Here is a 12,457-nt window from a genome sequence, read left to right on the forward strand (position 1 = left end):
ACTGGGAAACCAAAAAGCTCATGTGACTTGCTTTACTGTGGTGGTGAAACTGAACCCACAGTAACTCCAAGGTATGCCTGCATAAGTTAAAAATTTCAGGGTAATAACCACTCAAAGAACAGATATAGAATACATATAACTTCTAGACAACTGGGAAAATGAAATAAAGAAATCTTAATCATTTAAATAGAAGAGAGGAAAGAAGGGGAAAAAAGCAAAGAGAAATTATGATAAAGAGAAACACACAGCAAGATAAGAGAAATAAATAAAAATATATCAGCAGTCATAATATACAGATTTAACTCACCAGTTAAAAGATAGAAACACTCTGGATCAAAAACAAAATCCAGTTATATGTTATTTACAAAAGGCACACCAAAAACATAATGACAAAGAAATATTGAAAGTAAAGAGATAGAAAAAGATATATCAGACCAGCATTAACCAACAGAAAGCTGGAATATCTTTATTAATAGCAGGAAAATGAACTTTAAGGCAAAAAAATTATTAAAATTAGGCAGGGTCACTACATAATAATAAAAGGAACATTTCACTAGAAAACGACACTATTCCAAGACTAACACAATCAAAAATTTTTGAAGAGCCTTAAACCACATAAAGCAAAAATGGTGAGATTTCCAAGAAGAAACGGACAAATCTGCAATCATAGTGGGCGCTTTAACATACCTCTTTTATAACTGACTGATCAAGCAGGAAAATAATTGGTGAAGCTATGGAAGATATGCATGATGTTCATGAAAATATATAAAATTTGATATCTAACAGAGAATGACTATACAGTCTTTTCAAGTATTCATGGCACATTTACAAAAGTTAACCAAATAATAGGTCACAAAGCAAATCTCAAAAACCACAGAAATAAAACCATGTATGTTTTCTTGTCCAAACAGAAAGCAATAAAACTAAAACTCATTTACAAAAAGGTAGCTCAAAAATCCTATATACATGAAAACTTAAGAAGCTATTTTTAAATAATTCATGGCCCAAGGTAAAAAACCACAATAAATAACAGTAAAAATGCTATATATTATAACTTGCGAGATACATCTAAAGCTGTTCTTAGAAATTCAGTTTTATTAAAAAAAGAATGATTAAATATTAGTGAGCTGGATGTCCAACTCAAAAGTTTAATAAAAGAATACAAAAGAAACTAACAGAAAGTAAAAGGAATGAAGTAATAAAGGAAGATCATCAAAGAAACAGAAAAATTGAGAGGCTTGATAAAAGCTGTTTCTGGAAAAAGACTAATAAAATGGAGAAATCTCTAGAAAATTGAGTAAGAAAAGAGGAAGAAAGTTACAAATCAGTAATATTAGTCATTTAAAAGGAAACATTACTACAGTTACAATACAGATTAAAAAGTAAAGCACTTCTATGAATAATATTATGCCAAATAATTTAAAAACAAAACTATAACATTTTCTATAAAAACATAACTTACCAACATTGACTCAAGAAAAAATTGAAAACCTGATATAACTATAAATAGTTTTTAAAAATTAAATCAGTATTTGAAAAGCCACTCATATGCACCTAGAAGGGAAAAAAAAGAAAAAACTACACACTGATAGCTAGAAGTGCATTCAGAGGAAACCTTCAGAGGAACTGTCTATCTTATATAAACTATTCCAAATTACTTTCATGATGTTAGTATAATCATGATGCCAAAATCAGACAAATACAATATTAGAAAGGAAAATTACAGGTCAACTTAGACAATAAAATCTTAAATAAAATATTAGCAAACAAAATCCAGAAATATATTAAAAATATATGTCACAGAAAGTAAAGTTTATTCCAATAATTGAAAGATGGCTTAACATTGAAAAAGAAAAAAACTATTAATGTAACTCACACCACTAGGTGATTAAAGAAAAAAACCATAAGAATTTCCTTATATCAGTATACTAAGAATATAATTTATCTATCAAAAACCTAGAGCAGATACCATACTAAATGGCTAAAACCTAAAACACATGGCCTTAAAGTAAAAAGCAAGGATATATACATATAAAACTTAGTAGACAGAGCAACAAAACCAAATGAAACCACACATCCCCAAACACACACAAAATAAAAAGTATGAGAATCAAAAAGATACAAGGCCATCATTACTTACAAATAGTAGTTCTGATTTTTCTTTTAATATAGTCATCTACATAAAAAATCCAAGTGAATCTTCAAATTAGTGGAACTAATATGAATTCACCAATATTGCTATGTACAAGATCAACAACATTCCTATGCTTTGCCAAGAAAAAAAGATATTCTAATTTTTGTCAATAGGAACAGGAATAGGAAAATAAGTTAATAGAAATAAATCTAATAATATATGTATAAATCATTACAAAAATTAGAAAACATTATTGAAAGACATAAAAGACAAGGAAATAAATGGGAAAATATGAATATTTATGCAAATTTGTGTTGTTAGATTCAATATCCAAAGATCACAGTTTTCTCCAAATTAATTTATAAATTCAATACACACTGAGGAACAAAAGACCAAGAATAGCAAAGACAGTGCTCCAAATTAATTTATAAATTCAGTACACACTGAGGAACAAAAGACCAAGAATAGCAAAGACAGTGAAGAGGCAGGAGGAAGGTCAGGGGAAATAAGGAGAGAATGACAGGATAAGAGTGAAGAGGGGAGGGCTTCCCTGGTGGCGCAGTGGTTGAGAGTCCGCCTGCCGATGCAGGGGACACGGGTTCGTGCCCCGGTCCGGGACGATCCCGCATGCCACGGAGCGGCTGGGCACGTGAGCCATGGCCGCTGAGCCTGTGCGTCCAGAGCCTGTACTCTGCAATGGGAGAGGCCACAACAGTGAGAGGCCTGCGTACCCCAAAAAGATTGAAGAGGAGAAAGATCTCACCTTTCCAGATTAAAGACATACCGTAAAGCTATGGCCCTTCAGATTTTTCAATTTTGACTCAGGGAGAGGCAAGCAGACAAATGGAATTGAATGAAGAGCCTAGAAATAGACTCACAAGCATGCACAGGAATTTGGCATATGACAAAGTTGCTTTTCAAATCACTAGGGAAGGGATTAACTGACTATTCAATGAATAGTTCAGTCAACTGGGTTATCTATATAAAAAGAGAAAAAAATAAGATCCCCACACATACATATAAATTAATTCCTAATAAATTAAAGATTTCAATATGCTAATTTCGAAAAGAAAACAAAAGAGAATATCTTAGTTCACTGAGACAGGAATGGATTTCATTTTAAAAGATTCAAAGAAATCAACAATTTAACTTTACACCTCAAGGAACTAGAAAAAGAATAAACTAAACCAGAAGTTAGCAGAAGGAAAGAAATGATAAAGATTGAAGCAAAAATAAATGAAACAGAAAACAGAACAGAAAAAAAAAGCAAAACTTAGATTTTTGAAAAGATAAACAAAACTGACAAACTCTTGGCTAGATTAAGAAAAAGAGAGAGAAGATTCAACTAAAATCAGAAATTAAAGAGAAGACCTTACAAGAAACTAAATTATACACCAACAAATTGAATAATTTCTAATAGATAAATTCCTAGAAACATACAATCTACCAGGACTGAATCATGAATAGAAAATTTGAACAGACTCATCATCAGTAAGGACACTGAATTAGTAATCAAAAATCTCCCAACAAAGAAAAGGCCAGGACCAGATGGCTTACTGGACGTTCTTAAAAAACATTTAAAGAAGTAGTAGGACCATTCCTCCTCAAACTTCCCCTAAAAAACTGAAGAGAACACTTCCAAACTAATTTTATGAGACCAACATTACCCTGATACCAAAGCCAAGGAAAGATACTACAAGAAAAGAAAATTACAGCCCAATATTCTTGATGAAAACTGATGTAAAAGTCCTCAGCAAAATGCTAGCAAACTGGGGGCGGGCTCCAGCGCGGGAGTCCATGTGGGCGCCGGCGCCGTGGGGAGCAGCATGGGGTGGCCATGGCGGAGCTGTAGCAGCTCCGGGTGTAGGAGGCGGTGGACTCTAAGGTGAAGAGTCTGGAGAGAGAACATCCAGAAGATTCAGGGCCTCATGTTCCGGTGCAGCGCCAGCTGTTGTGAGGACAGCCAGGCGTCCATGCAGCAAGTGCACCAGTGCATTGAGCACTGCCATGCACCTCTGGCTCAAGCCCAGGCCCTGGTGACCAGCAAGTTGGAGAAGTTCCAGAACCGCCTGGCCGGGTGCACTATGCATTGCAATGACAAAGCCAAAGATTCAATAGATGCGGGGAGTAAAGAGCTTCAGGTGAAGCGGCAGCTGGAGAGTTGCGTGGCCACGTGTGTGGATGACCACATGAACCTCATCCCAACCATGACCAAGAAGATGAAGGAGTCTCTCTCATCCACTGGGAAAGAGATGTCTGCTATTGGCCATTGGGGCTGAAGGCAGGAATCTATTTAAAAAGAGGAATGGGGATTTGGGTTTTCTAAGGAAAGTTTATGAATGAGGAAATTAAGGATGGCAGCAAGTTTAAGGCCTATGTCACTTGCCTCTGGACACTGGTTCCTTTGTGTTTGAATCCTAGAAAATGAAAAAAACCTGGTGCTAAAATTTGGGTCAGAGATAGCACAGGAGAGTTTTTGTGAGCCTGAATTTCATGTGGCCAGGGCTTATCCTGGCAACAGGGAGTCTCCCTTGTACTAAACCAGAGCCCTCCAAGGTACCAGATTCTCTCGGTACACAGATACCAACAGGCTGGCAGGTTCATCTGACCTGCTTATGAGCTGGTGGAGTGGGAGGAGAGGTGTTTCTATTTGTTGCCAACCTCCTGTTTGCCAGAAGGATCACTACAACATGTTCCATAAACTGGAAATAAAATCCAGGAGGTCACTAACTTAGAAGGGGAAAGGGGGCTTCTGGGGATTTGTTTTTTTTTTGGTTTTGGTTTTGGTTTTTTGTGGTACGCGGGCCTCTCACTGTTGTGGCCTCTCCCGTTGCGGAGCACAGGCTCTGGATGCGCAGGCTCAGCGGCCATGGCTCATGGGCCCAGCCGCTCCACGGCATGTGGGATCTTCCCAGACCGGGGCACGAACCCGTGTCCCCTACATCGGCAGGCAGACTCTCAACCACTGCGCCACCAGGGAAGCCCGGTTTTGTTTTATATACAAGGGCATGAAGTTACTTTAAAGATGTAGAGTTGGGAGAGGTAGTTTGGATAAAAACTTTGAAAGGGTCCTTTCTGGCCATCAAGATGTGGATGTGCATTTCTTAAAATTCTCACACATTACATCTTTCAGCCTGGAGATGCTGCAAAAATATAAGAAGTGCTATCACACTGGTAGGGGAACCAAACCTTTCCTCTAACTGGCAGCCATGCTGAGCCCTGAGGCTGTCTGCAGCAGAGTCAGCCGAGTGACAAGACAATCTTGCAGTGACACTCACCCTTGAAGGGAAAGGGGATTTTGCCTGTGCTACATGCTAGTATTCAGGAATGAACAGTGAAAGGGAATGTTAGCTGCTTAATTAAGAGAGTTATGAAGTACTGGCTTTGGAAAAATCTGGTTTTCATAAAACAAAATAGAACGAAAGCCTAAACCCAGTATTGCTTACTTTGCCCCCTGTAATAACAGAGCTCTGATGAAACGATCCCTTGGCAACACGAAGGTCAGAGGAGAAAAAGAAAGCAACTCAGGGGCAAACTGTGACTCCTTTAGAGCAAAAAACGGGACAGCCCTTCATTACCAAATAACACTTTTGCGACATGTGTTGTTCTTGCCCCAGTTCTGGCACCTTATCGTTTTATCAAGGACCTCATTGTGTTTTTACCAACTTATTACTTGAAATGATAATATAGCCTGTCTGTTTGCTATTTCAAGACTGTGATATATTTTCCTAGTGGTTTCGTTTTAAACATAATTTAAGACTTAATTTGTCTTCCAAAAAAAAATGCTAGCAAACTGAATTCAACAGCACATAAAAAGGATTATACACCATGACCAAGTGAGATCTTGGAATGAAAGAACGGTTCAAGATTCAAAAAATCCATCAATGTAATACACCACATTAACAGAATGAAGGACAAAAACCACATGATCATCTCAACTGATACAGAAAAAGCATTTGACAAAATTCAGTATCTTTTCATGATAAAAAAAAAAGCACTTACCAATAAGCTAGGAATAGAATGAAACTACCTCAGCATAACAAAACCAGGTATGAAAAGCCCACAGCAAACATCATACTCAATGGTGAAAAACTGAAAGCTTTCCTCTCAGATGAGTAACAAGGTAAGGATGTGCCCTCTCACCATTTCTATTCAACATAGCACTGAATGTCTTACCCAGAGCAGTTAGGCAAGAAAAAGAAATAAAAGACATCCAAATTGGAAAGGAAGAAGTAAAATTATGTCTGCTTGCAGATAATATGATCTTATATGTAAAAAACCCTAAAGATTTCACACACAAAAAGCCCGTGAGAACTAATAAGAGAACCAGCAATATTACAGGATACAAAATCAACATACAAAAATTAGTTATGGGACTTCCCTGCTGGCGTGGTGGCTAAGAATCTGCCTGCCAATCCAGGGGACGTGGGTTCGAGCCCTGGTCCAGGAAGATCCCACATGCTGTGGAGCAACTAAGCCCGTGAGCCACAACTACTGAACCTGCACTCTAGAGCCCTCGAGCCACAGCTACTGAGTCCACATGCCACAACTACTGAAGCCTGCATGCCTAGAGCACATGTTCTGCAACAAGAGAAGCCACCACAATAAGAAGCACGTGCACCGCAATGAAGAGTAGCCCCCGCTGACTGCAACTAGAGAGAGCCCGTGTGCAGCAACCAAGACCCAATGCAGCCAAAAATAAATAAATAAAATTAATTAATTAAAAAAATTAGTTATGTTTTTATACACTAACAATGAACAATACCAAAAGGAAATTAAGGGGGGGAAATCCCATTTAAAATAAGCATCAAAAATAATAAAATACTTAGAAGTTAACTCGACCAAGGGGTCAAAAGACTTGGACAATTAAAATTACAAAATATGATGAAAGAAATTTTAAAAGACACAAATAAATGGAAAGACACCCCATGCTCATGGACTGGAAGACAATATTGTTAAAACGTCCACACTAACCAAAGTGATCTAGAGAGTCAACATAATCCCTATCAAAATCCCAATAACCTTTTTGTAGAAATAGAAAAAAAATCTTAAAATTCATATGGAATCTCAAAGGACCCTTAATAGCCAAAACAATCTTGAAAAAGAAGAACAAAGTTGGAGGTCTCACACTTCCTGATTTCAAAACGTATTACAAAACTACAGCAATCAAAACATTTTTGACTTAAATGAAGACAAACATACAGACCAATGGAACAGAATAAAGAGCCCAGAAATAAATCTTTATGCACATGGTCAAATGATCTTTGACAAGGGTGCCAATGGGGAAAGGATAGGCTCTTCAACAAATGATGCTGGGAAAACTGAATATTCATACACACAAAAAAATAAAGTTGGATCTTACCTTACCCCAAATACAAAAATTACTCAAAATGAACTGAAGATCTAAATGTAAAACCTAAAACTATAAAACTACTAGAAGAAAACATAGGGGGAAAGCTTCATTACATTGGATTTGGCAGTGATTTCTTGGGTCTGACACCAAAAGCACAGCAACAAAAGCAAAAATAGACAAATGGGTCAACATTAAAATTTAAAACTTCCTTGCATCAAAGGAAACAAGCAAAGTAAAAAGACAACCTACAGAATGGGAGAAAAAGTTTGCAAACCATATATCTGATAGGGGGTTAATATCCAGAATATATAAAGAACTCCTACAACTCAACAACAAAAAAGGAAATAAATTTGATTAAAAAATAGGCAAAGGACTTCAATAAACATTCATCCAAAGATGGTATACAAATGGCTAATAAGCATATAAAAAGATGACTCAACATCACTAATCATTACAGAAATGCAAATGAAAACTATGAGGTATCACTTCATGCTCATTAGGAGGGCCACAATAAAAAAAGCAGAGTATAGGTGAGGATGTGGAGAAATTGGAACCCTTGTGCTCTGTTAATGGGAATGTAAAATGGTGCAGCTTCTATGGAAAACAGTATGAAGGTTCCTCAAAAAATTAAAAATAGAATTGTCACATGATCCAGCAATTCCACTTCTGGGCATATATGCAAAAGAATTGAAAGAACGATCTCAAAGAGATATTTGTACACTCATGTTCATTGCAGCATTAGTCACAACAGCCAATAAGTGAAAGCAACTCAAGTGTCCATCAGTGGATGAATGGATAAACAAAATGTGGTACATACATACAATGAAATATTATTCAGTCTTAAAAAAAGATGGAAATCCTGTCTCATGCCATAACATGGATAAACACTGAGGACATTATCCTAACTGAAGTAAGTAGTCACAAAAAGATAAATCCTGCATGATTCCACTTATATTAGGTATCTAAAATAGTCAAACTCATAGAAACAGAAAGAGGGATGGTATTTGCCAGGGGCTAGGAGGAGGGGAAGATGGGGAGTTGTTCAATGGGTACAGAGTTTAGTTTTGCAAGATGAAAAAGTTCTAGAGATCTGTTGCATAAAAAATGTGAATATAGTTAACACTACTGAAGTGTACACTTAAAAAGGATTAAGATGATAATTTTTACATTATGTGTATTTTGCCACAATTCAAAATTTTTTTAAAGATTCAAATAATATAAATCCTAAGAGATTGGTAAATTTGATTATATTAAAATGTCAAATCTGATAATGACAAGAACACCATTAATCACAGTTAAAGACAAGTAAAAGATCTGAAAAAGAAATTCACAAAATGCATAATTATCAAGGATGGGTAGCTGGAATATTTAAAGAACTCCAACAAACCAATAACATCAGAAAAAAACTGCAACACTGTGATAGAGAAAACACAGAAACATAAATGTACCTCAGAAGCAGAATGGATAAATAAACTAGTTAATTCATATAAAAGAATATTATAGAGCAGCAAAAATGAATGAAATAGATTCCTATTTATCAGCTTGAATAAATCTTAAAAATAAGTCAAATAAAAAACAATCTGCAATATAATATGCCATTTATGTACATTTTAGAAACACAAGCTAACAGTATATATTGTTTATGGATGTAACATATAAAGTAAGGATACTAAAACAAGATTAAATTCAATCCACTCTTTGCCTGCACCTGTGCTGCTAAATGTGGTTTTAAGAAAATCATTTTTTCTATATTTGTGGCTGACAATATATCTATCCCCAGTCTCTCTCTTCTTAGGTTTAAATTGAGCCAATGCTCAATTTTCAGTCCGTGTCTTACTTGACCTAACAACAGTATTTGATATAGTTGATCATTTATCATCCCTGAAACACTTCTTCACTTAGCTTCCGGGGACAACACACTTGCCTGTTTTCTTCCCAACCACCTCATCCCTTTTTCTCAGTCTCCTTTGCTGGTTTATCTTCCGCTCTTGACTCTCTTAATGTTGGAATAACTAGAGTTTATACCTTTGTCGTTTTTTCTTTTCTATCTATACTTACTCTGTTGGTATTCTCATTCATTTTCATGATTTTAAATACTACTTCTATATTGGCAAATTCCAAATTCCTATCTCTAGATGAGACTTCTCTCCCAAATTCCAGATTTATATATCCTACTGCCTATTAAACATCTCTGCATGTCTAACAGACATCTCAGACTCAACTGGTTCAACTGCACTCCTCCAGCCACCCAAAACCTCCCCATCGGCATATTAGTTGACAGCAACTTCATCCTTCCAGCTGCTCTGGCCCCAAACCTTGGAGCTACCGTTGATTCCTCCTGTTCTCTCACACCCTATATTCAAGCCATCAGGAAATTTCATTAGTGCTAATGTCAAAATATATCTAAAATCTGACTATGTCTTCCAACCTACTCTGCTACCCCATGGTCTAAATCAATGCCATCTCTTGCTGGGGTTAATGCAAAAGCTTCCTAACTGGTCTCCAAGTTTCCAGATTTGTCCCACTACAGGACCATCATGCTTGGCAAACAGAAGCTTTTTAGATAACTCAGGCTGTGTCATCTTCTATGCAAAGCTCTCCAGTGGCTCCCGTTTCACACGGAGGACCCATAGTCCTTACAATGGTCTCCCATGCCCTGCACGATCTGCACAGTCCTTCCTCCAGATGACCACCTCCACGTCCTTCTTTCCCACTACTCTATCCTCACTCACTCTACACACCCACACTTACCTCCTTTTTGTTCACAAACAGCCCAGGCATATTCCCACCCAAGGGCCTCAACACTGGCTGATCCCTCGACCTAGAAATCTCTTTCCTGGATATTGATATGGCTCATGCTCTCTCACTTCCTTCAAGTCTTGACTCAACTGTCACCTTCTTAGTGAAACCTTTCCTGATCACCTGATTTAAAAGTCCAAGCTGCTCTCACCCTGCTACTTCCTATCTCTCTTTCCTACTGTACTTATCTTTGTGTCAATTACCATTATCTAACATATTCCATACACATTTTACTTATTTATTTGTTATTATCTGCCTCGGGGGGAAATTTTTATCTATTTTGTTAATTGTTGAATTCCAACACCTAGAGAGAACAGTGCCTGGATCACAGTAGGTGTTCTCTCAATATATGCTGAATGAATGGGAAAAAAACACAAATTGTCCATAATTGTATATGTGAATAGTGGGTGCAGAGATTCTGCTATATCATTTGCTGTATTTTTATTACATTTGAAATATTGTATAATATAAAACATTTAAAAAGAAATTTGGAAAATACAAACATTTATTAATCACATTTATACAATGTTAGTATTCCAGGGTGTCTCTTGCTAAATTCCCCTTATGGGTTTGAAAGTCCCTGACACTTAGAAAACAGATTAAAATAATCTATTTATAGGTTTATATATTCTGTTTATAGGTTAATATATCCTATATTAATATAGAATATGATGGCTAAATATAGTTTTCAAGTAAATTAAAAGTATATTTAACATAATTTGAACAAATGGAATCTACAGTAGAAGTTTCTCTGAAAAGAATCTCAATTCAAAAGTTGTCCCCGCTAGCCCTGTGACATAATGTACATAAAACCTGCCCACTGAACTTGTGCACTGAGCCTGCCTTAAGATAAGAAATAGTATATGAATAAATCTTACCTGAGCCAGTAATTTCTCCCATAAGAAAAGTTATAAAAGGATCTGTGAGGCACCTGAGGACAAAGCCATCTCTGCCTCCCTCCCCCTCCTCCTGTCCAAGGGCAGGGGATTTGCTCTGATATCTGGTGGAAAAAACCTTTACAAATGGCTAAAGCATATGTATTAGTATCTGAATATTGTGTAATATTGTTTGAGTAGAGGAAAAACAGGGGCCACAGAAGAACCCTCTGACTGGTTTCTAGGTCTCCTACTTTCCCAGCACTTCCATCTCAATATTTACCTTAAAATAACTAGAATTATCCCAGAGTCATGATTTTGGCAAATGACTGATAGGACTTACTGACAGAGACTTAACAGGCTCTTCAGGAGCACATGCAAATGAACAGAATCGTGAATAGATGTCAGTCACTACGGATCCATCAGGAAGGGAGATGGACGAAACTAAAAAGCTGCCTTAGAGAGTTGGCTTGTCTGACTCCTCATGCAAACACGCTCTTTATGGATCCTGAACCTCACCTAGGCATCTTGAGACATGCACATTGTAACAGCAGAATCCTGAGAATGACATTAGAAACTAGGCATTTATTAGACAAAGATGTAATTTAAAACTTTCCTACAAATAAGAAAATTATGGGAGAATAATTTAAGATTCTCATTTGTATGTTTTAATTTTACTCATAGTCATCTGAAATCTGAATAGTACCTCTTTAAGTGGAAACTGATATTTACATTGTGTTTTACACTTTAAAGAAGTATTTTCATGAGCATTAACTCATTGCATCCATATGAAAATTGTTTAAATTAGGTATGACAAATATTATTTTACAGATGAAGAAACCAAGACTGAGGGGGTTAATGACAAAGTGACTTGCCCAGTGTCACACAGCCAGGAAGTGGAGAACCGAAAAAGATCCTCTAACTTCAATATGTGTTCTTTCCACTACACTAAAATGCCTCTTCTATGTTCAAAGAATTAATTAATGAATAACATTATCTGAAGGGACCAAAGATTGCATTTTTCTATTTTCTGGAAAGAAAAATCTACAGGCCTTTTCCTTTTAAGTACAGCTACCATGTCAGTGAGTTATAATTAACTTAGCTACCTCTGTTTTAAATGTTGAGATGTTATTTTTCTTCTAGTTTTATTTATCTACCTGCGGATTCATGTTAATAACCTGTTGTGAATTTTTTCAAATGCTCAATGTTAAATTATGAAAACATAGAATGCATATACCATAGTTAAGTACAGGGTAATTAACAACACATGAATGTATCACTTTGACATTATTTTCT

At 36.4% G+C, this 12,457-nt stretch overlaps 2 protein-coding genes across 3 annotated transcripts in view; one reads left to right on the forward strand and one right to left on the reverse strand.

Moving 5' to 3' along the window:
• RPS6KA5 (ribosomal protein S6 kinase A5) overlaps positions 1 to 12,457 on the reverse strand; it is a 182,949-nt gene that overhangs the window by 53,888 nt on the left and 116,604 nt on the right. The window lies entirely within an intron of this gene.
• On the forward strand, positions 3,951 to 4,895 carry LOC308614779 (protein FAM136A-like). Its single transcript, XM_081229466.1, has one exon. The coding sequence runs from the start codon at positions 4,063 to 4,065 to the stop codon at positions 4,411 to 4,413; it is 351 nt and encodes a 116-aa protein (XP_081085592.1). The 5' UTR covers positions 3,951 to 4,062; the 3' UTR covers positions 4,414 to 4,895.

The sequence above is a fragment of the Mesoplodon bidens genome (genome assembly GCF_964165515.1).
Source record: "Mesoplodon bidens genome assembly, chromosome: 3".
Taxonomy (NCBI): domain Eukaryota; kingdom Metazoa; phylum Chordata; class Mammalia; order Artiodactyla; family Ziphiidae; genus Mesoplodon; species Mesoplodon bidens.